The sequence below is a fragment of the Macaca mulatta genome, chromosome 1, assembly GCF_049350105.2.
Source record: "Macaca mulatta isolate MMU2019108-1 chromosome 1, T2T-MMU8v2.0, whole genome shotgun sequence".
Classification (NCBI taxonomy): domain Eukaryota; kingdom Metazoa; phylum Chordata; class Mammalia; order Primates; family Cercopithecidae; genus Macaca; species Macaca mulatta.
Window position 1 is genome coordinate 224,938,174 of NC_133406.1, and position 27,673 is coordinate 224,965,846.

General features: G+C 56.1%; 2 protein-coding genes across 22 annotated transcripts in view; one reads left to right on the plus strand and one right to left on the minus strand.

The window, feature by feature from the left end:
* The first annotated feature begins 7,727 nt into the window (after positions 1-7,727).
* FAM131C (family with sequence similarity 131 member C) lies at positions 7,728-25,834 on the plus strand. 2 transcript variants are annotated; one of them, XM_015120633.3, is made up of 7 exons: positions 7,728-7,988; positions 19,799-19,914; positions 21,077-21,112; positions 21,408-21,501; positions 23,543-23,725; positions 23,991-24,101; positions 24,884-25,834. In XM_015120633.3, exons 1-7 carry the CDS (start codon positions 7,967-7,969, stop codon positions 25,165-25,167), a joined length of 846 nt encoding a protein of 281 aa, XP_014976119.2. In that variant the 5' UTR covers positions 7,728-7,966; the 3' UTR covers positions 25,168-25,834. The 2 variants fall into 2 exon arrangements, with proteins under 2 accessions (XP_014976119.2, XP_028695102.2); XM_028839269.2 differs by lacking the exon at positions 19,799-19,914 and having other exon boundaries at positions 7,731-7,988.
* Positions 25,835-26,294: 460 nt separating this feature from the next.
* CLCNKB (chloride voltage-gated channel Kb) overlaps positions 26,295-27,673 on the minus strand; it is a 36,175-nt gene continuing 34,796 nt past the window's right edge. For 5 of the 20 annotated variants that reach the window (XM_077973123.1, XM_015120427.3, XM_015120184.3 and 2 more), the window contains exons 19-20: positions 27,078-27,164; positions 26,295-26,729 (exon numbers count right to left, since the gene is read on the minus strand). In XM_077973123.1, coding sequence (XP_077829249.1) covers positions 26,682-26,729; positions 27,078-27,164 — 135 coding nt within the window. In that variant the 3' untranslated portion in view covers positions 26,295-26,681. The remainder of the gene's footprint in view (positions 26,730-27,077; positions 27,165-27,673) is intronic. The other 15 variants (XM_077973184.1, XM_077973131.1, XM_077973219.1 and 12 more) reach the window with 4 other exon arrangements.

Here is a 27,673-nt window from a genome sequence, read left to right on the forward strand (position 1 = left end):
GCGATCTCGGCTCACTGCAAGCTCTGCCTCCCGGGCCCACGCCATTCTCCTGCCTCTGTCTCCTGAGTAGCTGGGACCACAGGCGCCCGCCACCGCGCCCGGCTAATTTTTTGTATTTTTAGTAGAGACGGGGTTTCACCGTGTTAGCCAGGATGGTCTCGATCTCCTGACCTTGTGATCCACCGGCCTCAGCCTCCCAAAGTGCTGGGATTACAGGTGTGAGCCACCGCGCCTGGCCAGGGACTTGTTAATGTTGTCTCCTCTGCCACACTGTAAGCACCATAGTTCATTGTAGCCTCAATCTTCTGGGTTCTAGTGACACTCCCACTTCTGCCTCCAGAGTATTTGGGACTACAGACGCATGCCACCATGTGTGGCTAATTAAAAAAATTTTTTTTGTAGAGACAAGTATTAACTATACTGCCCAGGTTGGTCTCGAACTCCTAGGCTCAAGTGATCCTCCCATTTTGACCTCCCAAAGTGCTGAGATTATAGGCATGAGCCACCAGGTCCAGCCTATTTTCAGCTTTGAGGGTCTTGCCATCTCTGTCTACACCACTCTGCCGGGGGAGGGTGAGGCAGCCGGAGACAACAGATAAACAAATAAGTGTAGATATGTTTCAATAAAACTTTGTTTAGGCCGGGCGCAGTGGCTCATGCCTATAATCCCGGCACTTTGGGAGGCTGAGGTGGACGGATCACCTGAGGTAAGGAGTTCCAAGAGCAGCCTGGCCAACATGGCGAAACCCCCATCTCTACTAAAAATACAAAAATTAGCCAGGATTGGTGGCACACACCCGTAGTCTCAGTTACTCAGGAGGCTGAGGCAGGAGAATTGCTTGAATGAGGAAGGCAGGAGTTGCAGTGAGCCGAGATCATACCACTGCACTCCAGCCTGGGTGACAAAGTGAGACTCCGTCTCAGATAAATAAATAAATAACATAAAATAAAACAAGACCTTGCTTACAAAAACAGACTGTTGGCTGTATTTGGCCCATGGGCCATAGTTTGCTGGCCCCTGCTCTTATCTCCAGGACAGCTGGACCACCTCCAGACCATGGGTGTGGCCTGAGCTGTTCCCTCTGCCTTGGAGTCCGAGCACGGCTATTCACTGTCAGCTGTAACCCATTGTAGGTGCTGCTTCAATCAATATTTGATGAATAAAGGTGTGAACGGAGAGTGAAACAGGCAAGACTTCTGTGGGACTCAAAGGATGTGTGAGGTATGGACTGATCGTGACAGGGTGAAATGTCCAAAGGCAGAAATGGGGGGCGACGCTCAGGCCCCAGGCGTTACCAGGCTCAGAATCACCCCCAAGGTCAAGATAGAGGGGAATGCCAAGAGTCTAAGGGCTGGCCCAGCATGGTGATGGCTTGGACCACCTTCTCCCCCTCCTAGGGTTACTGGGAGGGTGAAACAGGACAGGAGGGAGGGTGTCTCCAGAAAGCTCCCGACACACAGAAAGGCCTCAGCTGCCATGATGATTATCAGTACTCTTTTGTTTCTTTGTTGTTGTTGTTTTTTGAGACAGAGTTTCGCTCTTGTTGTGCAGGCTGGAGTGCAGTGGCGCGATCTCGGCTCATTGCAACCTCCGCCTCCTGGGTTCAAGCGATTCTCCTGATTCAGCCTCCCGAGTAGCTGGGATTACAGGCATGTGCCACCATGCCTGGCTAATTTTGTATTTTTAGTAGAGATGGTGTTTCTCCATGTTGGTCAGGCTGGTCTTGAACTCCCAACCTCAGGTGATTCGCCTGCCTCAGCCTCCCAAAGTGCTGGGATTACAGGTGTGAGCCACCTCACCTGGTCAACTATTGGTACTGTTAATAACCCAGACACCTGAAACTGCCCCTCAAGCTGCCACCAATGGCTTGACCTGGTGAGCAGGGCTCTCGCCACACTGGGGCCGGGCCCTCATAATGGCCATGAAATGTCTCTGGAGGAGCTGGGGACACCTGTTTACTCACCAGGCTAGGAGATTTCCCAACACAGGGACTGGATTCATCCATGTTCCCAGTGCTCAGGACAGGGCCTGGCAGCATGGCTGTGTCTCCTGCATCAGACTTGGAATTCCCTAAGGGCTCTGTCTCCCCCATCAGACTAAGGGCTTAACTCTTCTGTCTCTCCCTATCCCCCCTAGTCCAGCTGGTTGCCTGGGAAGGGCTCTGACCTGACATCCAACTCCAGTCAGAGCCTGGAAGTGAGAGTGGGCATATTCCAAGAATGGCCTGTGACTTTCTCAGGCTCCCCAGAAAGGGCCCAAGCCCCAGCCCCAGGGAACCCCCAGGCAGGGCCAGGACACGAGAAGTGACACCTAGCACCTGACCCCTCCAGACTGGAGCAGGGGGTCCTGCTGGCTGTGGGGGTCCAGTCCCAGCTGTGCTCCTAACTGGCCTTGGTTCCTTTCCTGGGGCTCAGTCTCCGCATCTGTGCAATGGGTTGTCAGGACCACATGTCGTCTGACTTCAGGAGCCTGGCTAGGCTATACAGAGACTTTGTGCAGGTTTGTAAAAGGTCTTCCCTCTGGGTAGATGCACCCTGTGAGTGCACAGCTTAGCGGAGGTGACACCTTTGTGCTAGGAAAAAACCTGCCCTGTCCTGGGGCAGACACAGAACTCTACACAATGGTAGAGCTCAGGGCTTTGGGACCAGAGCATGGGCAGGTTTTGGTCCCCTCCCGCTCAGCCAGGCACCTCTGTGCAGGGTGCAGCATGCACCACCTGGAGCCATGACTGGGGCTGAGTTACCAGCGGGGTACTTTCTGGGTCAGCTGACCGCAGGAGGAAGGAAAGGACGGCAACAGAGAATGATGCTGTCTCAGGCTGCCCCCTGATGGCCAGCGGCTGCCTCACACTCACAGCTCTGGAAAAGCAGTGGTTCTAGCAGGGGGCCTTCCTCCCCACCTGCAGAGATCCTGAGATTTAGGAATTGGGGTACCAGCCCTCTGAACCTTGAGGAAGGGACCCTATCACAGAGCAGCCACCATGGGCCAGGACAGGGCCGGGCATCTTAGAGATGAACTCAGGGCACTTTTTTTTTTTTTTTTTTGAGATAGAGTCCCGCTCTGTCATCCAGGCTGGAGTGCAGTCGCGTGATCTTGGCTCACTGCAACCTCCACCTCCTGGGTTCAAGTGATTCTCTTGCCTCAGCCCCCAGAGTAGCTGGGATTACAGGCGCGTGCCACCACATTGGCTAATTTTTTTGTATCTTTAGTGGAGACTGAATTTTGCCATGCTGGCCAGGCTGGTCTCGAACTCCTGACCTCAGGTGATCCGCCCACCTCGACCTCCTAAAGTGCTGGGATTACAGGCATGAGCCACCGTGCCCAGCCCGGAACACCTCTTTACCCACCAGGCTGGAGGCTCCCAGGGAGCGGGCTGGTCTCACCCCAGTGTCCTCGTGCCCGTGCCCGGCACAGTGGCTGTGTCTCCTCTGTTAGACTTGGAGCTCCCTGAGGGCTCTGTCTCCCCCATCAGACTGAGAACTTACCGTTCTCTCTCTCTCCCTAGTCCAGCTGGTTGCCTGGGGGTGAGGCAGAGAGATGACGTAACACCCAACTCCAGTCAGCAGCCTCTGGGCCCAAGCCTGGAGCTGAAAGTGGGCCCATTCTGAGGTCAGCCTGTGGCCTTCTTTCTCAGCCTCCACCAAAAGGCCCCAAGTCCTGGTCCCTGGAACCCCCAGGCAGGGCCGAACCTCCAGAGAAAGCAGGGAATTCTCCTGGAAACTCATTTGCGCCTCCATCTCACCGAGAATGAATGGAGCAGGATTTGGTTCACAGATGAGGAAACAAGAGATGTGCTTTGGACAAAGACCGGATTCCACTGCGAGGCCCTGCAGGAACTGCCATCTCTATCCTCCTCCTGGGACCTGGTCCCTCCCTCCCACCTCCAGTCCGTGACCGTGACCGTGGCCTAGCCTCTGTGCCCAGCCCCTCTGCCTTGGAGGCCCTCCCCTCTCTCTGCCTAGCTAAGTCCCACCCATCCATCAGCTGTGGGCTCTGTCACTGTCATTTCTCTGGATGTGCCCTTCATGCCTAGGACCAGATGAAGTCCTCTTCTCCACTCTCAAGGGCTCCTTTCTGAGCGCTTCCAGCGCCGTGATTGTAAGTGTATCTGGGTCATTATTGGATTAACACCTGCCTCCCGCATCAGAACCGTAAGCTCCAATGAGCAGGGCCCTTGTCTGTCTCATTCATGCTGTAATCTCGGCACAGACTGCACTTGTCACACAGGAGGTGCTCAGTGAGCAATTGCTGGATGAATGGAAAGTTGAATCAGTCCCACGTTCTAGATGTGGGACCTTGGAAGAGTCTCACTTTCTTGCATTCATTCAGCAAATACTTACTGAGCATCAATCTACTGCATGTTGGTTTTGGCACAGGATCCAAACCCCAGATCTGACTGGCTTCCGATGCTGTTCTCTTGCTGCTTTTTAACCTCTGCCTTTCTTGCGATGTTTGGGGCCCAGGGAAGCGGTCCAGCCCCACCCTCTCCCACTGGTTCCTGGATGTCATATATGCCAGTCTGCTGTGGCCCCCTGCCTCCAAACCTTTGTGCACACAGAGCCTTCTACCACCAACAGCCCACCTGACCTTCAAAATCCGCTTCTAGGGTCACGATCGCCTGAAAGCCATCCCCACAGCCCTTGGCAGAAGTGACTCTCCTGTCACACACTTGGCTGGCATGGAGATGCAGCACTGTCCACCCTGACCCTGCGCTATTTATGCACGTGGCTCCTGCAGCATCCCCACCCCACCCCCCAGGGCTGCCAGGGCAGGGCCTGGTCTGATTCATCACTGTAACGGTTGGCCTTGATTAATCTTTCTCTGGTCAAACCCTGCAGCAGCTCCTCTCCACGCTGCAGCGCCCAACCAACCAGGGCCGGGCACTCAGGGCTGGTGCGTGCTCAGAGCAAGGCCACAGGAGTGGGGGTTCTGCCTGGATCCCCAAAATCATGACAGGAGAATGGGCTGCCAGGTGCGAAGGGCACAGCATGGACACTCTGTCCTCCCCACTTGCCCCAGCAGCGGGCATGGCAAAGAGGGCCCTGGGGGCGGAAAGTGGAAGGTCACAGGGCAGATGAGCTGTGCGGTGAACTGGGAAAGGACAGTGTGGCCCCGGGGAGGACAACCACACAGCTTGGAGCTGTCTGGACATCGTCTGCTTCAGCAGAATTCCAAGGTGAATGTGAGTATGCAAGGAGAGCCACCGCCCCTGCGTGGCCTGGTCTCAGGCTGGTGCCAGGGCTGGGCTGACAGGCAGGAGACCTGGGTTCTAGTCCCCACTCTCCCACTGATTTGCTGTGTGACCTTGGGCAAGCCCCTGCCCCTCTCTGCGTGCCAATGTGTACAAGGAGAGGCTTGAGTCAGTGTGGAACTGACCAGCATGAACACCAGAGGCTGGAGAGCCAGATCTCCAGCCCAGCCACATCTCTGAGTGGGTCAGCAAGGGACTCCAGGTGGGGCCACTGCCTAGCCCTCCCTCCTGTCCCTGGCTTAGGCTAAACAAGGCACAGTGGAGTGCCCAGGCATCCTCTCCCTTGTGAGCTGCCCTGTCCTCTTCTCAAGGGTCCCTCTCCCTGTCCCATCTACCCCCAAAGCTGTCAGGCTGCCAGCAGGGAGCATCAGCTGCCATGACGGAGCATCCTGCGTCATAGTGAGTCAGAGCCCTCCTTCCAAGCCAGATCCAGTCACTCTGTGACAGGAAGAAGAGAAGGACACCGCTGCCTTTCCAAGCCCGGGCCACACAGGATGGGACCCCAGAGCCTGGCACAGGCAGATCCACCTTTCCCTCTCCGCACAAGGGCAGGCACACACCTGGCACTGGAGCATCCAAGGTGATAGAAGGCCATCCCTTCTGAGCCACCCCCTCCAAGGCCAGACCTGGAGGGTACGGTTAGGGAGGCTCTGAGCCACTGTGACTGAATACAGCGCTGACTCAAGGATTGGCACATCTGTCTTGTTCACACTGGCACACAGTAGATGCTTTATATGTATCTGTTGAATGGAAGTTCTCAGGCTTCCCTGTGGTTGTCGGGAAGCTGTGGTGGAGTAATAACACATCACACCTGTTTGTGTTCACTATCACTATTATTTAGTCTTAGTCCTAAGTTGAGTACCTACTGCATGCCAGTCATTTTGCATATATTAATTTCATTAGCCCTCACAGCAATCCCATGAGGTGAGATTTTTACCCTAAGTTAACAGATGAAAAAACTGAGACTCAGAGAGGCGAAGCAACTTACCCGAGGTTACACAGCTTGTGTGAGCTAAGCCCTCATTCACCCAGGTCTGCTGATACCAGGGTCAGGCACAGAACTGCTCTCCACCTGGGATTACAGGCTTCTGCCACCATATCCAGCTTTTTTTTTTTTTTTTTGAGACGGAGTTTCTCTCTTATAGCCCAGGCTGCAGTGCAATGACATGGTCTTGGCTCACTGTAACCTCCTCCTCCTGGGTTCAAGCGATTCTCCTGCCTCAGCCTTCTAAGTAGCTGGGATTACAGGCACCCACCACCACCATGCCTGGCTAGTTTTTGTATTTTTAGTAGAGACGGGGTTTCACCATATTAGCTAGGCTGGTCTCAAACTCCTGACCTCAGGTGATCTGCCCACCTCGGCCTCCCAAAGTGCTGGGATTACAGGCGTGAGCCACGGCACCTGGACCCTCCTTATTCATTCTTCAAAACCTTTCTCTGCCGCCACCAGCGAACCTGGCTGCCTCAACTGGAAAACAGACACAAGAGTGCCTGCCCTGCCTGATGCACAGGTGGGCGTGAAGGAGAGAGCGAGATGCCGTGTGAGAGTGAGGGTCTCAGATGCTGACACTGAGTGCTGTGCACATGGGAAATTTTGCTAAAGGATGTTCACACCTTAGGAGCTGGGATGTGTGTGTGTGTGTAAAAGCAAGGGTGCTTCAATGTGAGTGTATAACTGTCATTGTGCGGGTGTGAGTGGGTATGTACACATGGGAGACTGTGTGTATTCATGTGTAGGTATGTGAGTGTGCGTGCCTGTGTGTGAATGCAAGTGTGCATATATATGTGTGTGTATGACCATCAGTGTGTGAATGAGGGTATGTACATATGGGAGAGTGTGTGTGTAGGCATGTGCGTGTGAGTGTGAATAACTACAGAGGCCGTCCAGGGCTGGGGAAAAAAACCCATGCCTCAGTTTACTTTGCCCTAGACAAGCCCTGAGAGGCAGCCTTGCCCCCCTCTTCAACCATCGCTGGAGACCTTCATCCAGCTGCCAGGCCGCCAGCGCACTATCTACCCCCACTCTCTCTACCCCACCTCTGGGCATATATTATTTTGCGTATGTTAATTTCAATCGCTCTGAATGAGGCGTTGACAGTCAAAAGTCGCTGAACTCACAGTTTAGGGCTCTCAGGCAAGGCCTCTAACTTCTGTGAGGCTCACTTTCATCCTCTGCAAAATGGGCCCAACGGAACTGTTGTTCTTGTGCACACCCCTCCTCGCCCCCAAGCCCTCGTGCCCAGTCGTCGCTGTTGTGGTTAAATTCATGTTGTTTACTTTGTGCCCCAAATGCCAGGAGTCTCCCCGCCCCCTCCTTCCCCTTCCCTGACCTTCAGCCCGGGCAATCCCTGGAGGTGCGGGAGGCCCGAAGGGACAGAAGTGGCCCTCCCGCGCGCCGCGGCCACAGGTGCGCCCAGGCCTCCGGGCTGCGCTCCCCCGGGCCCCGCCCGCCGCGCCCCGCGGTGTCGCCCTCCCCTGGCAGCGGCGGGCGCTGCGCGGGAGGCAGCGGCGCGGGAGGCGGCGGCGCGAGGCGAGCCGGGCGCGGCGGCAGTGGGGACGACCGGGGCTGTAGTTGAGGCCAAGCCAAGGGCGCCCGAGCCCCCCGCCCGGCGCGTCCTCTGGCTGCGCAGTGCTCAGCTCCGGGCCCGCGGAGACATGAACGCCCCGCGGCCTCACGCACCCCGGGCGCAGCGGCCCGGCCCCGCGGCCCCGTGATGGGCTCCTGCGTGTCGCGAGGTGAGGGGGCTCGGCCGGGGGTGGGGGGATCGGGCGCCGGGGACCGGTACAGTCCCCTCGCCGCTGGGAGACCTGGGGGGTGGGGCTGGTGACCCGCCCTTCACAGCCCGGCCGCACCCCCGAGGACGCGGCGTCCTGAAGGGGACAGGGCTGGGGACGGTGGGGGGCGGGGAGCAGCCCAAAGAGTGCACGTGCAGAGCTCACTGCATCCCCGCCCCGGTTTGCAGCCCCGCAGGTGACACGAAGCAGGGTCCAGTGCCGCGCTCTCATCCCTACAGCCACACACCCCCTGCCGGGTGCCTGGGAGGGGAGGGAGGCTCCGGTTCTTCCTGGCTTCGCGGAGGAACTGCGGGGCACGGGGAGAACTAGCAGACCCTCCCCGTCCCACCCTTCACCAAGACACAGGCCTTGCCAGCTCACCCCCACAGCCCCTTCCCACGTCTTACCGGGTGCCCCCATCTGCAGAGTCCCTGAACGCTGTTGTCAGGAAAGGGTTAATGGTGGGGAACAGGTTATAAAGAAGGTTCCCCTGCCCCCACCCTTATCCCTAATCCTCCTCCCCACCCCCATCCTTGGTCAGGGGACAGAAGGGCCAGAGCACAGCTGATGTTCCCAGTTACCGCCTGGGTCTTTCTCTCTTGTGTCTGACCTGTCACCCTCTGCTCTCCCTGAGGTGGTACCCAGGGAGGTGGAGGGACCTGCCCTTGCCTGGGGGACCAGGGCAGGCCCTGGCCTCTTCTATCGGTGAGTAGGGGACACAGAGTCTTGCACAGAGATTGGGGGATGGGCAGGTTGGTCTTTGGAGCCCCCTACCTCCACCCCCACCCATCACCACCAGCTTTCCAACAGGCCGCTGGGCAACATTTTAGACAAGCGATTGGGCTGAGCTCTTCTCCCACCTTGGTCTGTTCACCCCACAGTGGGATCAGGGGGGTGTGGCTGGGAGTGGGGGTGGCTTTGGCCTTGGTTCAGGCTCTGCAGGCTGAGGCCAAACCCACTGACCACCACCACACCCATCAACCCTAGTAGCTTACCCAGAATAGAGGGGACCTTGTCCTGGGGGTATTGAGCAGGGAGCATAACGCCCTTCCCCTCAGGAGTTCCTGTGGGCATTCAGGTAAGTGGCTCAGGATGTCTCTGGGAGGAATCGCGGCTGGGGAAGGGGAAGGTACAGGGTTAGGCTGTGTGAGGTTCCTTTACTTATCTATGCATTAAGCTGATATTAACATGATAGCTGCCATGTGCCAGGCACCGTGTGCATGCTGGGCATCCAGCAGCAAGGAACCCAGCACAGCACCTGGTCCATGAGGCCTGCAGCCTAGCGGGAGGGGAAGGGAGTTTGAAGAGTGAGGAGTGCTAAGGATTCTTTAGGAGCACCAGGCTCCAGAAACCCCAAAGGTTCTAGGCAGTCTCTGGCTCCAGGTGGAGGGGATCTGAGTGTTTCCTCAGTGGCCAGGTCCCTTCCCCTTCATTTGGCCACCCCATGCCAGGCACCTTGGGATCCCAGCCCCAGTGGACTGGCCTTTGAGCTGAGGACCCACTGAGCACGGGACAGAGGCTGAAGAGGAAGAGACGCCTGCTAAGGTCACCCTGAGAGGCTGGGGCCCAGGTCCTCTGACCCCACACCTGGGGGTCCCTCCACTGCCCCCTCTGCCAGGGCTCTTTGGGGCCACAGCAGCCAAGATGCGCTCCCTCCACCCTTCCTTCTGCAGCCTGGGCTTCCCCAGTGCCCCCCAGATCTAGTTGTATAGTCCAGCCTTGTCCCCCTCCTGAGAAGATGGGGCCCTTGACAGTCTCAACATGCACCCAAAAAGTTGGATTGAGGTGAAAATAGTACGGGGAGCCACGTGGGCAGGGGACGGCCAGGGTCCCAGAGACTCTGGGTGGCTGCATCACTGACCCACCCAGCTCTCTCCTCCTCACTGATGCTCTCCGAGCGCATACTAGTCTGAAAGTTTTAGGCAGATAAAGCTAGTTTGGGTTATATATGAACACAGTCCCCGTCTTACGAGTGGGAAAACAGAGGCAGAGGGCAGTGGAGAGACTTGTCCAGGGCCACACAGCTAGGAAAGGATAAGCCAAGATTTAAACCACAGCATGCTGACTCCACAGGCTGGGGCCTCAGTCTCTGCACTCACAGCCAGCCCTCGGCCCTGGTGCCTGCACCTGTTTACTCTCCTGGAGCTGCAGGCTCCTGTGGGCTCCTGTGCCCCCACCTGGCCCCTGCACCGGCAATCGATTGCTAATCGCAGCCTCTGAGTGCTGAGTGCCTCCTAGGCCAGGTAGGCACTGCTGCAGAAGGAAGGGTGAAGGGAGTGCGTCCACCCTTGGCCAAGGCCAAGGATTGCAGGCCTCAGGCTGATGCCCATACTGAGCCCAGAGCTTGCACCCAGCCGGGGCCATCCAGCCAAACCCCAAAACCTAGGTCAGGCCACACCTGGGAAAATCACCCCATCCCAGCATTGGCAGCAGTTAGCATCTGCATACTTGGTAGAGAGGCTAGGAGTGCAGTATAGGAAGCAGGGCTCCACCATTTACTAGCTCTGTGACCTCAGCAAGTGACTTGACCTTGTGTGTGTATCTCAGTGTTCCCATCTCTAAAATGGGAATTATAATATTATTGATGTCATAGGGTTGCTGGGCGGACTAAATGGCTTAATTCATGTAAGGCATTCAGACCAGTACCCAACACATAGTAAGCACTCGTACATATTAGCTATCGCTCTCATTTTTACTTTTAATGTTAATATTGTATATATTATAATAGAGATAGGCTCTCACTATGTTGCCCAGGCTTATCTCAAACTCCTGGCCTCAAGCCATCCTCCTACCTCAGCCTCCTAAAGTGCTGGGATTACAGGTGTGAGCCACTGCGCCCGGCCTTTAATTTTTATTACCTGTCTGTGCAGACAGCTAATACAGGCCTTCATGGCTGAAAGGGGAAACCTACGGAGGTTTTTAGCCGCATCCTGCCTCATGGGAAAGGCAGTGGGTGGCAGGCACTCGAGGTGCTGAGGACATTGAGAAAGTGATTGGGACCAGATTAAGGGAACAAATGCTGTTTCCAGGAGCTATTTTGTGTTCATTATCTATTTTTAAGCTACCGTTTGTTGAGCGCTTATCCTGAGCCGGGCTGGGCCTTTGCTCTCCTGACCTAGTTAGTTCTCATTCAACCCCGTGACAAAGGACACGGGGCTCAGAGAACGGGAGGGTCTTCCCTCAGGTCACATGGCCAGGGCATGGAGAGGCAGGACTTGAATCCAGGTCAGTGCGACCCCAGAGCCTGAGTGTGGAAACCCTGTCCTTTGCTTTCTTATGTCCCTATAGAGAGGTGCTGTGGCTCACGCTTATAATCTAAACACTGGGAGGCTGAGGTGGGAGGATCACTTGAGCCCACGACATAGTGAAACCTCATCTCTACAAAAAAACTTTTAAAAAAAATTAGGTGTGTTGGTGTGCGCTGGTAGTCCCAACTATTCGGGAGGCTGGGGCAGGAGGATAGCTTGAACACGGGAGGTCGAAGCTGCAGTGAGCAACATAGTGAGACCTCATCTCTACAAAAAAACTTTTAAAAAATTATCTAGGTGTGTTGGTGTGCGCTGGTAGTCCCAGCTATTTGAGAGGCTGAGGCAGGAGGATGGCTTGAACCCTGGAGGTTGAAGCTGCAGTGAGCTGTGATTGCTCCACTGCACTCTAGCCTGGGCAACAAAGATCCTGTCTCAAAAACAAAAAGAGGTGCTCAGTATACGGCCAGTGCTTAGAAAAACAACCTCTTGGAAAACTTGAATGGTCCCTATTTGCTTGGGGCTCTGCAACCAGTGGCAGTCTGTATGGAACAGAGAGGAATATTTGCCCTGCTTCTCTCCAGTTCCAGGGGCTCAGTACCCACTCCATGCCCTTGGTGCCATAACCACTCTGCCTGCCCACTCATGCCCCAGCCCTCTCCTCCAGGCCAAGTGATCAGCCTCCTGGCCCCACGTTGGGGGTCTCCAATGCACTGGGGGCTGGTGGGGTCAGGGGTGAGAGTAGAAACGAGAGACCGAGAATTTTCTTCTGGAAAATCAGACATCTGGTCATGTCTGGGTGAAGGCACAAGCTCTAAGGGGACCCACCAGAGCCACCCATAGTTTCCAAGCAGTCCTATACCAGGGACTGAGGAAAGGGTAGGTGGGACCTTGCCCTTCAGGAGCTCACAGTCTGATGAGAGAGGTACAGCTTTGTCCGTGGAGTAGCCTAATGGGGGAGGCAGGATGCATGAACCCTTGGAAGGATGACCCAAGGACCCTGTCTGGAGATCAGCCCTGTTCAGTGGTTGGGGCACAGGCTTTGGAGTTCCACACGGGCCAAAGTGTGACCCTCATCTCTGCTGCTTATTAGCGGGTGATCTCGCGTAAGTGATTTATCCTCTCTGAGCCTCCGTTTCCTTATCTGTAAAATGGGCATAATACCTACTTTGCAGGATTGTCGTGTGGGTTAAATGAGAGATCATGGGTGAATAGGCCTAGGACAGTACCTGACACGGTACTGTCGCACCTGCTCAGTAAACAGTAGCGGCAAATCACTGCAGGCCAGACTTTGGCCATTAGGGCCACAGGTGAGGGAGTCACCTAATCCAGCAGACGCCAATCTGGGCAGGTTGCTTGGGAGAGGTGAGGCTAGAGCAAGATGTTCCCAGAGACCAGGTCACAGGATGGGAGGGAGCCTGGGGAAGGAAGTAGGGAGGAGCTGGAGTGTGTGGAAGTTCCGGGGAGGAGCCCATTTTCTCTCTCCATCCTTGCACAGGGAGGGAAAGGGACCCCCTTGGAGAGCTCTGAGCTGAGCCAACGCATGGATGAGCTACTGTCACGGCTCAGGTGACCCGTAAACAAACATCCTAGGGAGGGAGGGGATACTCAGTCCACTCAAGGCCTGGCCTCTGCCAAGCTCTGTGGCCTGCTCCCCTGGCAGTGATTCAACAGGCAGAGAGGCCAAGGACTCACCCTCAAGGGCTTCCCTCTGCAGAGCCTCCAGGGCCAGCTCCAGCCCTGGGGACAGGACCAGAGGAGTGGCTAAGATGTGTCCCTTGTCCAGAGAGAGACACTGAGGGGAGAGGGCTGGAGCAGCTGCTGCCTACAGACTGCTTGCTGTGGTAGGTGCTTCGTCCTTGCTGCAGCCCTTTCCGGGCTGGTATTATTTCACAGATGAGAATCCAAGGCTCACAGGGGCTAAGTTGCATGCCCACCCCCTGAGCAGAAAGTGAGAAGTTGGGACTTAAACCCAGCTCAGGGACTGTAAGAGGAATGCCTTGGCCGCTTATGTTCTCTTCAGAGCCAAGGGCAGAGCCCGGCACGTCACAGCTGAGCAGTACATACCCGAGCAATGGTTGGCTGGAGGGGCCGCATCGGCTACAGGTGCCCTGAGAAGCTGAGCGGAGAAGCCTGAGGCTGGCCGGAGAGGAGCATCAGGGGACACTTTGACCCCAGGCTGCTGCTCAGTTCCTGTGTGGTTTCAAGAGGATGTTTACCCTCCCTGGGCTGCTGCAGAGTCAAACGTGGTCCTTCTCTGCCCTCTGGGGTACAGAGCCCTGGGAGACACTCTTGGGGTAGATGGAAACCATGGTGACTAATGGGCTGGGACACAGAGCCCCAAAGAATGGCTTAAAGGAGTTGGAAGACCCTGAAGCAGATGATAGGAGCCTGAGGGTTTGTGCTGCAGACTCACCCAAGGATCAAGTAGAGAAGACGAGTATGGGAACTGCAACAAGAGGGGTTTAGGCTGGACATCAGGAGGAACTGTCTGGGAGGTTAGACTCTAAAGCAGTTTGAAGAGGAGCTGGCATAGGAAGGCAGGAAGCACCCTCAAGATGCAGAGGAGACGCTCTGGTTGAAGACAGAGGGATGGAGGAGAAATCTGGTTGACACCCTCTCCTTGAAGGATCAAGATGGCCCTCTTCAGGTTGCCATGGCAACCAGAAGCCTGTCACTCTTGTGGACAGAGGAGGTGGGGGAGGGAGCAGGTCTGAGAAGGGATCTCTGACCTTGAGGTCAGGAGAGTAGGATGTGGACTGAAAGAAAGGGGGTGTCCTTCTGGGAGAGGGAGCCACAGGAGCAGGTGCTAGCGGTCCCCTCGGGCTGCCTCCCAGCCCCCACGCCACATGACACTCTGTGTTTTTCCAGTTGCCAGTGGTGACGTGGCCACCAGTCCCAGCTGGGCGAAGAATAGCCTGTGATTTCACCCTGGGCTGGTTCATTACCTGACGTCCCCATGGCAACCAGCCTGTGACATCATGGGGCCAAAGTCCTCAGGGGGAGCAGGCAGCTTTGGCGGAGACACCCGAACCCCAACTGAGGTGGGGAGCCAGGCGGACTGGGGAGGGGGTGGGAGCCAGGAGTCCTCCAAGCCCACAACCATCTCAAGGAATGACCTTGTTCAAGTCATGCCTCTGCCAGGCTTTGGCAGCACCATCAGCCTCCTCCGTGCCCGGCTCCCCTCCCCATCAACCTTGCTCCCTGGTCTGTGGCTGGAGAGTTGTAAAAAAGCTTCAGGGGGTGGCCAGGGGTCCTAGAAATACCCTAACGCCTCTCAAGTTCCCAGGGTCAGCCTATGGCCAGTACCACCTGTCTGTACCTTGGCGGGCCCTGGCTTGTCCAAGACGTGCAGAATTTCCGGAACCTCAAGATTGGCAACTTGCAAACTTTTTTGACTGGACCCATAGGAATAATATATTTTGCATCATGACCCAGAAAATTTTTACTGTGTGTGTGTGTTGTGCACACACATCTGCACAGACTTGTGTCTGCATAAACAGAAGCTTCATAAAGTAATACTTAATGTGACTTGCAGTGGGCTCTGATATTTTCCATTCTATTCCATTAAAATAAGGCCTAATCAATAAATGGCTGCATGACCCACTGAAAGATGCACCCCTAGTTTGAACATTGCCTTTGAAGGGCCTGGACAACATGGCCTTTGTAGAAATGGAGGCCCTGGAGCCCAGAGAAGGGCAGGACTAGCTCAGAGTCACACAGCAGGGACTCAGGAAAAAGAACAAGATGAGCTGAGTGCTATGGTGTGCAGGCACATGGCTCAGCCCACATGACCCCATGTGGTGGGATCTCCTCCTTAGGCCTCTCACCTCCTTAGGCCTGCCTGGGTCATGGATGGAGTGCTCAATAAGATCTTTCCTTGGCTCCAGTCTCTGCCTCCAGCTTCTCTGACTAGCTCACCTGCTTACCTTTGGGTAGATCCCAGAAACCTATGGTCTCTTCTGCAAACTAAATCTAATCCAGTTGGGATGAAAACTTTAATCTCGGCCGGGCGCAGTGGCTCAAGCCTGTAATCCCAGCACTTTGGGAGGCCGAGATGGGCGGATCACGAGGTCAGGAGATCGAGAGACGATCCCGGCTAACACGGTGAAACCCCGTCTCTACTAAAAAATACAAAAAAAATAGCCGGGCGAGGTGGCGGGCGCCTGTAGTCCCAGCTACTCGGGAGGCTGAGGCAGGAGAATGGCGTAAACCCGGGAGGCGGAGCTTGCAGTGAGCTGAGATCCGGCCACTGCACTCCAGCCTGGGTGACAGAGCAAGACTCCGTCTCAAAAAAAAGAAAAAAAAAAAAGAAAACTTTAATCTCAGGCTGGGCGCCACCGGTGGCTCACACCTGTAATCCCAGCACTTTGGGAGGCCGAGGTGGGCGGATCACTTGAGGTCAGGAGTTCGAGACCAGCCTGGCCAACATGGTGAAACCCTGTCTCTACTAAAAATACAAAAATGAGCTGGGTGTGGTGGTGAGTGCCTGTAATCCCAGCTACTCGGGAGGCTGAGGCAGGAGAATCGCTTGAACCTGGGAGACAGAAGTTAGAGTGAGCCGAGATCGCGCCACTGCACTCCATCCTGGGTGACAGAGCGAGATTCTGTCAAAAAAAAAAGAAAGAAAGAAAGAAAAAAAAAAGAAGAAAGAAGGAAAGAAAGAAAGAAAGAAAGAAAGAAAGAAAGAAAGAAAGAAAGAAAGAAAGAAAGAAAGAAAGAAAGAAGAAGGAGAGGAAGGAAGGAAGGAAGGAAGGAAAGAAAAAAGAAAGGAAGGAAGGAAGGAAGGAAAGAAGGAAGGGAAAATAAAATAAAAGGAATCCTTAATCTCACCTCCAACTGAATGCCCACCTTCCCCTGCCAGCTAGGGCTGGTGACCTGCGGGCCACAGTGGGATCTCTACCCTGCTGACCTCTATCCCCTCTTGGCATTCCTTTTTCCTCTGGCATGCTGGGGTGTGGCATGAGGGATTTCAGAGAAAGGGTCAAGACATGGTTATTTTATCAGGGACTTTAGGGTCTCCCTTGACCAACACCGGCTCACTGTTGAGACGTCTGTGTGGCAGGCACCCAAATATTCATGCCTTCATTCTTACCCAAATATGCAATGAGTGCCTATGTGTGCCAGGCCCTATGGCAGGTGCTGAGGCGGCTGTGGTGAAGGAAACAGACAAGGGCCCAGCCCTTGCAGAGCTCATATCCTAGTGAGAGTCAATGAATGAGATGGACACTCGCGATGAGGAGGGAGATGGGAGCTATGTCCCAAACAGGATGGGGACCAAGAAAGGGTTGGCTGTAAATCAGACCACTGGGGGAGGCCTCACTGAGGTCCCAGCATTGGAACAGAGAGCTGCGTGGAGTGAGGGAGTGAACCCCTGGGTGTCTAGGAGGAGGGAGCTCCGGGCGTGGGGAGGAGATGGCCAGTACAGAGGCCCTGAGGCAGGTGTGGCTGGGCAGCTCTAAGGACGCCCCAGGAGAGGGATCAGGGTGGCTGGAGGGGAGTGAGAGGGGACAGTGGTGGGGGTGAGGTGGAATGGGGGCCTGGATCTCCCAGCTTAGCGTGTGTGAGTTCTCTGGGGAGCCATCTGGGTGTGGGGGGGTGGGGGCTGCTGACTATAGAGCCCCTGTCATGGAAGGCCTGACCTGGCTTGACCTCTTCCACTCCCTGCCCAACTTCCCTCTCCTCCTAAAGTGCTCCCCCTGCAGCATGGGGGCTGTGGTCCCCTCACCCTGCAACCAGCTCTCTTAGCGGTCCCAGTGAGGGCCAGCCAGGACTCCTTCCTAGTTGCCTGCTTTGCTTTGAACATCTCACGATCCTTGCCATAGCACAGGCTGGAGGGCTGGCTGCTTCCCGGCCCACACTGCCCCAACCTACCCCGCCTGCTGTCTCTCACTGATTATAGAGACATTTAACTGGGGCCACGTCTGCCTCTGCAGGCATCCCACATTTCTGCACGTGATCCTCTGGGAACCTCCTGTTAGCATGTGGGGAGATGTGGTTGGTTGGAGTCAGAAGGATGGTTGATGGCTGGGGTTGCAGAGCCCGTTTCGGCCACATTAGAGATGGGGTCATCTCCCTCCCCACTGGCGACAGTAGCTTGCTTGGAAACACAGGGGCTTCAAGGCTTCCGTGTTCTCAGTTTTGGATCCCACTAGACAATTCCTGAAGAACAAGAACAGTCTCGCTCAATGGCCCACTCTACAGATGAGGAAATGGGTGAGGGGAAGGCACTTGCTCAGGTCTCGTAGGTGGTAAGGGTGGAGCTGGGATTTGGACAGGACAGTCTGGCTCCAGGCCCTGACCCGGAGAGCTTTGGAGCAGCTCCTCAGAAGCTGTCCCTGAAATGAGGATTTGGGTACAACTGATATGAGGTGAACCTTCCAGAGGAAGCCAGTAGGGAACGGAGTGAGAGAAGGATAGAGGAGGCCAACCAGGCAGTGGGGTGGTCTCAGGCCTGGCCTCAGCCTCATCCTGCAGGGTACTCTGGAGGGTAAGTGAAGGGGAATTTTCTGATCCCAGACAAAGGAGTCCTGCACCTGGCAGTCATTGGCTTGGGGCTGCTCCAGGTGGGGCCAACAGAAATTTACCTAGGGCAGCCCCTGTAGAAAGAGCCACAGGTGGTGCCTCTTAGAAGCCATGCAGGGCATGGGGGCAAAAACAGGAAAAAGGAATCCAGGGGAATTGGGGGCAGCACCCACAGGGTCCCCTAACCCCAGTGATACAATCTGGCCTAGAGCATAAAGTCCCTCCGCTGGCGGGCAGCGAGTGAGCGCAGGGACCATTGTCTTCCAGGGAGGGAGGATGCCTGCAGCAGGGGAGCCCTGGGAGAAGGGAGCGGGGAGACCTGGGATAGACCTAGGAAAGGGCTAATAGGATTTGCCGGTTTACTGGGTGGTCCCCGGGAGAATGGGGGAAGGCAGGACCCTGAGAAACTCCTAGGGTTGTAGTTGGTGCAGTGGGGGACCCAGGGAAGGTAGACCTGGATTTGGGAGTCCTCTTTTGCCCAGGTGTGCTTGAGGTGCCCCTTGGGCATCCATGTAGAGAGCTGGAAACTCAGTTGGGAGCTCAAGTGAGGAGTCAGGGCTGGAGGTGTGCATATGGGCAGTGGGCAGCGGAAACAGGAAGGTGAGGCCTCCTGGGTCTGAGAGAGGGTGGTGAAGGGCCAGGACGGAAGTGTGGTGCCAGCCAATGGGCAGGGGTGAGCCAGGGAGGAGTCACAGAGGGGACCCAGGACAGCAGCCAGAGAGGCCAGAGGCCAGGATAAGAGCGAGGCTCAAGAGGGCAGGCAGGCTGCACAGCTCTAGCTCCAAGAAGAGGCTGGAGCGGCCCCCACTGTAGTTGGCCCCATGGAGGTTCCTGGCAGCTTGGCAAGGGCTGCCTCATGAAAGCCTGCTTGGAATGGGTGGAGGAGAACTGGAGGACAAGGAAGTAGAGGTGGGACACAGCTCTCTGCACATCGCGAGAAGGGAGGAAAGGAACGGCTAAGTCGCTGGAGGGAAACAGTGGTCACAAGCTTCTCAAAAGACAGGAGATGCTGGGATGCTGATGGCCCCACCCAGTGGTAAGGGGACAGAGGAGTGAGAATGCAGGAGAAGGTCCAGAGCCCAAGAAGCATGGCAGCATATGCGGTGCTGGCTGAATGCTTCAAGGCGGACGGAGTGGAGAGAGCAGTAACTCCACAGGAGGGAGAGCAGAGCCCCTGAGGGGAGGGCAGGGGCAGGACCCAGCCCTGGGTGGATGGGCCAGAAGGTCCTGGGTGCAGCAGGAACAGCTCTTCCTTCGTTGCAGGAGGGAAAGGCGACGATGTGGGCAAAGGTGCAGGCGGGCTCTGGTGATTTGGGTGGAAAGATCCAGGTGACACCTTTCCAAGGATCCTGGACCCAGTGAGGGAGGGGCAGAAGCCCCCAGCAGTGTGTGGGGTAGGGGAGGGAGTGTGTTTCATGTCTGAGAAGGAAGGTTGGGGTGAAGTTGTCAGCCTGGCAGGAAACAAAGGCAGCAGGAAATGGAGAAACAGGGAAGGATCCGGGCAGCATCCCACAGGAGGCTGGGGCTACAATCTAGCACGTAGCAGTCACTCTCTCCAGCAACATTTAGCTCCTCAGATCCAGGCACAGGGCGAGAGGGTCAGACTCAAACCCGGGTGAGAGGTAAGGGCGTCTGCGAGAGAGAGCTCAGAGGCCGTGTCTGAGGGTCAGCTGGGCCAGGAGCAAAAGAGGAGCTAGTCGGGAAATACCAGGGCAAATGGATTAAACGTCTCCAAGAGGCCAAAAACATGCTGGAGTGTGGGTGCTAGAAATTGTGAAAAGTGGGTAAAAAGAAGATGAGGCCAGTGATTCCCGCTGAGGGGCACAGGCAGGAGGGCATCTGGCTGGACCCCTCCCCTGCTGTGGACTTGAGTCGGCTTCCTCTACAATGATGCTGGATAAAAATAAGGCCACACCCATCTTATGGGGGGGCCTTGAACACGCCTTGTAAGCAAGAGAGAGCTGGGCTTTGCTGAGTTCCTCCTCTTGCTCTTATTTCCAGACCTGTTCACAAGTGCCCACAAGGACTGCCCCATGCCCCAGGGCACGGACCCCTTGAACCCAGACCTGCCCTCGGGCCGCACTCCCACCATGGCTGTAGACCCTGTCACTGGCAAGGTAACTGGTTGCTCCTCATCCCTGTGCTGCCTGTGCCCCAGTTCCCGGCCTGTCCCTTACAGCTCCCCGCAGGGAGCAGAATCCATTCCAGTCTCCTTCCTTCCCTGCCAAACCCTCTTCTCCCTGTGGGACCAGGGGCCCTAAGGCCTGATATTCAGCAGCATGAGAGGCTGGACTGGGCTGAGCATCCAGGGGCTGGACCAGCCTTGTTTAGAAGACCGTCCATCCTGAAGGTCTTCCTGCACAAATTAACGCTGCCTTGCAGACAACACATTCTGCTACCAGCCCACTATTCCTGAGCAGCCTCACGAATGTTATATATGTTATGTAATATATATAATTATCTATTATAATTTATATAAATTATATAAAAAATCTATTATATATAAGTATATATAAAATATAAATATAATATATAATATATAAGTATATATAAAATATAAATATATAATATATAAGTATATATAAAATATAAATATATATAATATATAATATATAAAAGTATATATAAAATATAAATATAAAAAATATATAATATATAAATATGTTATATATTATATATAAATTGTATATTATAATTTTTGTATACTATATTATATATAATTTATATGAATATAATTTATATATAATATATATTAAAATTTTACATATGTTTCTCAGTCCAGATTGATTTAGAAGATGTCACTAAGGATCACAAAGGACCCCAAATTCTGGTGCATAATTTCCACCCTTGCCTTAGGGTCTGTGGCATGAACCCACCAGTTGATGTAATTACCATCCCCCCACCAGCACACCCCTCCTGCTAAGCACCGCACTCAGCTCTCAGCTTCCATTATGTTATCTAGGCCTCACCACAACTCGTGAGGTGAATGACATTGCCACCATTTTGCAGAGGAAGAGACATGTTTGGCAAAGTCAGAGCCCACACCCAAGCCCGCTCTATAAGCTGCACCCGCTGCCTCTCCTCCCAGCACCACTGTTGCCCCCCCTTCGTACTCTGCATGCCGGGGGACACCAGAGCATGACCCATGAGAGGACAGACCCCGACCTCACGGAGCACCAGAAGGCTGACCCCCATCCCCGCCCAGGGCCGAAGGACTCGGGCCATCTGCCAGGAGAGCGTGCCAGGCCCTACCTGATCCTCTCTCTCCTCTTGTTTTAGGACAAACAGATGGATTTCTGTTGGGATCCTTGGCAGGTCAGTGCACTGTGTGTCCCCTAGTCTAGCCAGCCCCAGCTGACATCCCCATCCCTCTATCCTTTGTGCCCAGCCCAGGCACACAGTCCTGCTGGCCCTGGGGGAGAGGAGTCTGATGAAACAGTGGGTGGGGGTGGTCCTGTGGGAGTTGGTAGGATCTCCCTGACTTGAGCTGCCCTGTCCCTGCCCACTGGCCAGAGGACCTGGTGGTCTGGGAGACGGGATGGGTGGGACTGGAGGGACGTCGGCCAGCAGCCTGGCCCACCCTGCTCACTCCTCCTGCCCCTTCCTCCAGAGGTGCTTCCAGACCACCAACGGCTACCTGTCCGACTCCAGGTCCTGCCCCAGCAACTACAATGTGGCAGCCCTGGCCACCTCGTCCCTTGTGGGTAGGTTCTGGCTGCAACTCTCCTGCCCTTGGAGAATGCACAGTCCCACTGTAGACCCTGGCTGTGGGAAGGGCACAGCTGAATTGCAGGTGGGAGGACGGCAGCCCTGTTGGATTCTCCATTTTCTAAATGCCAGAGTCCATGCTGGGTTATGCGGGTCATGGGGTGACCAGTGGCTCAGGGTTCTGTTTCCACGAATTAAACTGCTGGGTTCTCAAGAAGCTCTGCGGGGGTGGGGCAGAGTTTTTCAGATGTCTGTCTGGCATGGTCTCCCTGCCTCTCTGCCAGTCACATCACCTTAGTTCAGGTTCCCTGGAAGCAGAGGCTGACATGGCCTGACTGTGCAGGTGATTCCCTGGAAACTGGCCCTCAAGAGAAGCGAGCAGGCAGCGGGGGAGGCAGAGGGGGCTAGGGAAGGGGCTCAGCGGGAGTCTAGCCCTGCCCACCTGGTCTCACTAGGAGCGTGGGAGCATGAATAGTACCCCAGAATTGATGGGGCTGGACTTTATATTCCCCCATTGCTGCCTCACTGGCTGCCCCTGGGGAGGACTCTGCAGCCTCCCGGCATCTCCAGGTGAGGAGGCTCCCAGGAGCTCAGAGTGGTTCTCCAGATAAGGGTGTGAGCTGACAGCAGCAGCACCTGAAGCAGCTGGGCGTGGGCTCCCAGGCCAGTAGAGGGGGTTTCGGTGGCCAAACCACAGCATCAGGTGACCCCAGCACTAAATCCCACCCAGCTCCCCTGAGGCCCCTGGGGCCCTCCCTCCCCACATTGGCCTGTACCTTTCCTCCATCTCCAGCACCTTCCTCCACCTCAACTGCCCTTCAAGCGCCACTTGAACCCCCACTTCCTACAAAACATCCTCTCCAATTGCCAACACTCGCCAACTAAGTGGGTGGGAGAGAGAGTCTCCCCTTTCTTCCACACTCCCATCTTTCCTGTTTTCCCCACTCTCTAATTACCTTTGTGGATACTTCCTCCTACTTAAATATTGTCATTCCTCACATCACATCATGGCTTCGGGGACCTGGGTGACTCCCAGATCTGTTCTCAGCCTCGGTTAATGGTGATGCTGACCCATTCCTGGCAGCCCCCTCTCCATTTTGCACATCCAACAGCTCTACTCCTAAAGCCCCCGACCGCTCCTCTCTGTCTGCCCAGCCCTTGTTATGTCTGTTGCTGGGTCCCTGCAGTAACCCCTAATCCTCCAACTGGGGCGCTCTTCCTAAACAGCTGTGCTAACTGCTCACTCTCTTGCTCATTACCCTGCTGGAGCTCCCCACTGCACAGGAACGTCTGAGCCCTCCACCTTATTCTCCCCAACCCTGTTCTGGCCCTGATCAGCTCCCAGCTTCTCCTGTCACCCAGTCCTAGTGTGGACCCCATGTCTCACCCCAGCTACTCCTGAGCTCACACCAGACTCTTCCATGCCTTCATCCTCTTCTCATCACTGAAAAAGCCTCCAGTCTTGCCTCCATCTGTTCAAACCCTACCCACCTTCAAACTTCAATCCCAGGTCCCCTCTTCCAGGAAGCCTTCCCTGCCTGCTCTACCCACCCAGCTCTCACCTCCAGCAGAGCTGGCAGGCCACAGAGATGCTCTCTCAGAATGTATTTAATGGATCATGGAGAAAGCTGGGGGCTCATGAGTGGTCCTCGGGTGGATCTCCTTGGGCAGAAGGGTCTGAACTTAGTCAGAAAGGGAGTGAGGGGTGTGGGTGATCTGGGGAAGAAGCACCCAGTGGGTGGGAATATGGACTAGGAGTAGGATGCTGGGAGGAAATGCGGATGCCAGTGGGTGGGGGCATTGAGGGGAGGGGCCGCAGAGCTCAGAGGGCTCAGGGCAGGAGTGAGGAGGAGGCTTTGGAGGGCGTGAGGAGTTAGATGGGTATAGGCCCCTGGGGAGGTGTGGGGCACTGATGGAGACCGTGGCACACTGAGGGAATGCGGGGTACAGGCCACTGGGTGGGCATGAGGCATAGGGGCCAGGCCCTAGGCTGGGTCTTGTGTCAGAACAGTCACCCAGATGCCCTCCATGCCCCAGGGGTGGTGCAGAGCATCAAGGACCACATCACAAAGCCCACGGCCATGGCCCGAGGCCGCGTGGCCCACCTCATCGAGTGGAAGGGCTGGAGTGCCCAGCGGGCAGGCTGGGAGCTGTCCCCAGCTGAGGACGAGCATTACTGCTGCCTCCCAGATGAGCTGCGTGAGGCCCGCTTTGCGGCAGGTCAGTGAGGAGGGGTACTGGCCAGGGCTCTGTGGGGGTGAAGCTGGGACCTTGGGGGGCCCAGATCACTGCATGGACATTGTCTGGGCAGGAAAAAATAATGGCATAGGGTGGGGGGCTATTAAGTGAGCATTCTTGACCACTGGGGCATGGTTTGGCAGCGCTGAGAGGCGGCCACCCTCCGGCCTGTCCTGGAGCAGCTCCATTGGGCACTGAGGCTGTCCCCACCCATTCCCCTCTGAGCCAGATCTCGCTGTCCCCCCAGGGGTCGCCGAGCAGTTTGCCATCACAGAGGCCACACTGAGCGCTTGGTCCTCACTGGACGACGAGGAACTGTACCCCGAGAACAGCCCCCAGGGCATCTTCCAGCTCCAAGGTACAGCCCAGGAGGTCCGGGGGCAGGGGTGAGCAGAGCGGAGCTGAGGCTGGATGCCTGCCCACCACCAAATGCAGTGTGGCCTCGGCCAAGCCCCTTCCTTTTCTCAGGCTAAGTTTCTTCATCTGCAAAATGCGGCAGTGATCCTTGCCCTGCCCATTGCCTGGCAGTGCCAGGAGCAAGGAGGAGAGAATGAGCACAGTGGGGGCGGGAATCGAGTGCTTATCGCACTGAGGGCTGTGCACAAGGCATCTCCCGGAATCCTCATAGCAGCCTTAGGGAGGGGGTCCTGTCGTCCCCATTTTACAAATAAGGAAACAGAGGCACTCAGAGGTTCAGAAACTTACTCCAAATGGCACAGTTAGAAGCGTCAGAGCCGGATCTGAAACTTAGCACCAGGCACAAGCAACCGCCTTTCTAGAAGCCCAGGTTACTATAGAGGGCTTCAAGGAGCCTTGGCCCTGGGGGAAGCCTGGGCTTAATCCTCCCTGACAGATGGGAGGGACGGGGAGGGGACAGAGGCCCAGGGGAGCACTGGTTGTCCCAGTTCTCAGAGAGCACAGGCTGGCTCCAAGCCCACTCTTGACTCCTTCGTTTACTGCCTCGAGGAGGAACCTGGGGCTCAGAGGGTTTTGGTGACTTGACCAAGGTTACAACGCTCGCCAGTCACACAGCTGGATTTGGAGGCAGGTCTTCTGCCCCTTGCCCTTTCTCACACCCCCAGAGAGGGCAAAGAGCCGGATTCGGGATGCCATTCCCCCGTCACCCTGTTGCTTTTCCAGATCTGGAGAGCATCTACCTTCAGGACAGCCTTCCCAGTGGCCCCTCGCAGGATGACAGCCTTCAGGCCTTCTCCTCGCCCAGCCTCTCCCCTGAGAGCTGTCCCTCACTGGAGGAGCCCCCCAGCACCGCTGGCATCCCACAGCCCCCCAGCCCAGAGCTGCAGCATCAGCCGCGGCGGCCCGGGCACCAAGGACCCGAGGGTGGGACGCACCTACCGGGCTCCCTCCCCTCCATGGACAGCGGTTCCCTCTGGGAGGAGGAGGACGAGGTGTTCTATAACTGAGGCGGGGGCTGTGCTGGTCAGGCACCTGCTCACACCATGACCTCGCCTGGTGGGCAGTCCAGGCACATCTGGATCCCGGGGTCCAGGGCAGGGCATCTCTTGACCCCTCGGGTAGGCACAGGGTAGGTGTGGCAGGGATGAGGCCAGCGCTCATCATGGCCTCTCTGTGCCTCGGCGGACCTGCCCCAGCAGTGGCAGCCATAACCCCCTCCCCCTTCATTACTTCACTCAGGTGGGCACCTTCCCCTGCAGGGTGTCTGCCCTCAGGGAACTCAAGGACTCTCAGAGACACCAGGGCAGCCTGGCCCAGAGGAGCAATAGCCAGGCCCCCAGGAGAACAGCCATGGAGAGAACTGAGACCCACTTAGAGGGGAGTCTGGGAACCCTGCCTATACCTGGGGCTCAGTCCCTCCCCACTCTCTCTGTGTGTCTGCCCCCCAGCAAAGGTGGGGTGGCCACTTCTGGTAGCTAAGCACCTGCTCCCCGGCTGTCCTCACCAGGACATCTGTCTCTCTGGAGTGTCTGTCTGTCTGTTCCTCCCTCTCTGAACCTGCTTCCTCGGTGTCCCCTGCTCCTCACCCCCAGGAGCCCACTCTCACTCCTTACAGCTCCCTCCCATCTCACTCAAGGTTCTCTGAGGACATTAAAGTGGTCGATTCACTCTCAATGACCTTGGCCTGGTCTCTGCTGGGAAGATGTGACTTGGGCCCCTGGACGAAGTCCGGAGGGAGTCAGGGAAGGTCCCTACTGCCAACGCTCACATAGCTGGTCAACCTGCTCCCACCTAGCCAGAGAGGGCCCATGGAGGATACCCAAGTCTCAGTGGACTCCCCAAGGAGCTACACTTGGGGACCCAGCTTTTTGAACTGTGGCTCAGCCAAGCAGGAGACTAGGGCTTGAGCGACACAGGGTCCTGCTTATCCATGAGGTCAAGCATCATAGACCTGGTGGAGACCCTCTCTCCCTACCATCTCCCTGCCAAGAAGTGGAGCATGAGGACGGGAGCCCAGAGGCCCGAACCTGCAGTGTCCACATGACCACGGGAAACTCACTCTGAGCCAGCACAGGTGAGGAGCTCCAGTCCCAGGCCAGCAACCTTGCAGCTGAGATGAGGGATGGACAGCGGCTCTGGGAACCAGCTTTATTTTTCTCTGGAGCCTCTCATCGGGAACCAGACAACCCCAGAGGGCATCTGCTCCAGCCCTTGGTGACAGCATATCCCAATCCCGTCATCCATTAATTGGATGGCCAGTCACTGAGCACCTGGCAGATACTGGTTTTCCGTCATCTCACACTCAGCTCTGTCCAAGGTGGGATTTGTCTTTCAAGGCAGGAGCCATCGTCACACCCAGGATGAGCCATCTTCTTCTGAGCTAGGTTAGAGTTGTCTGTTATGCCAAGGAATAGAGCTGGGTTGGAGTGGGGGTAAGGGGTGACGGGGGAAGAGAGGCAGGGTCTCAGCCCAACCTCAGTACCAGGGCAGCTGGGGTGCCGTTTCATCTTTCTGGACTGGCTCACTTTGGGGCTGGTGGGTTTGTCAGGTTGGAAATTGCTTTCTTCATCTAGAACAGAGAAAGGGGGAGGGGGCTGGAAGGGGGATGTAGAGGAGGTTGACAGGGCGGCACCAGCATTTTTAGTCCCCTAAGGGTGGTTTCTGGGTGAATAGTAGAGCCCATGTCACCCCATTGCACAGGTGGGATCACAGAGGCAGAGAGGGGCAGGCTGGCCACTGGCCAGGAAACAAGGTAGGGGAGCCAGGCCCAGTGGCCAATCTGGGCCAGGAAGAGGGACTCATCAGTATCCTCTGAATCCCCCCAGGTTTGGAAGGGAGCATGCCGGTGTCCCCCCCACCTCCCCAGCCTTCTCAGGCATGGGTCCCCTGCTTTGCTCTGCCCCTGGGACCCTGGTACCTCCACCCAGGACACGCAGCCCACAGCTCTGCCCCGCGATGTCACGAAGAGGGACTGAAGGTTCAACAGCTCAAAGAGGTTGTGTGCCTGGATGGGGGATTGTTAGGAAACACTGGAGGGTAGAAGGCGCCCAGCCCACCCTCTGGCCCACTCTGCCACGCCTCTGAGCCGGGAAGAGGGGCCGGGCCTGATGTGTGTGGGAGGCAAGAGATCCAGGCCTGCAATGTCCAGTGTGGCCACTGGGGGATGCCAGAGTCCATGCAAGGGTCTAGGCGAGACCACAGGTGAACAGGACCCAATATCCAGCACCCTCCAGCAGCACAGAGCGGGCAGGGCCATCTCCAGGTTTCCTGTGGGCCTCTGCCCCTTCCCCGCCCATGTGCCAGGCTCTGTCCTGAGTGGCTAAGTCTTTTGTGCAAGATCACACAGGGAGAATGTGGTGGACCTGAAACTGAAGTGCACGTGTGCCCTGGTTCAACTCCACTGTCTTTCCACCCAGATACTTAAACATTTGCCACTCTCCCACTTCCCTCATCTCTCTGCATCATCCCCGCAACCCTGGCAGTGAGGGGCGACAGGGCAGGAGCTGCTTTGCC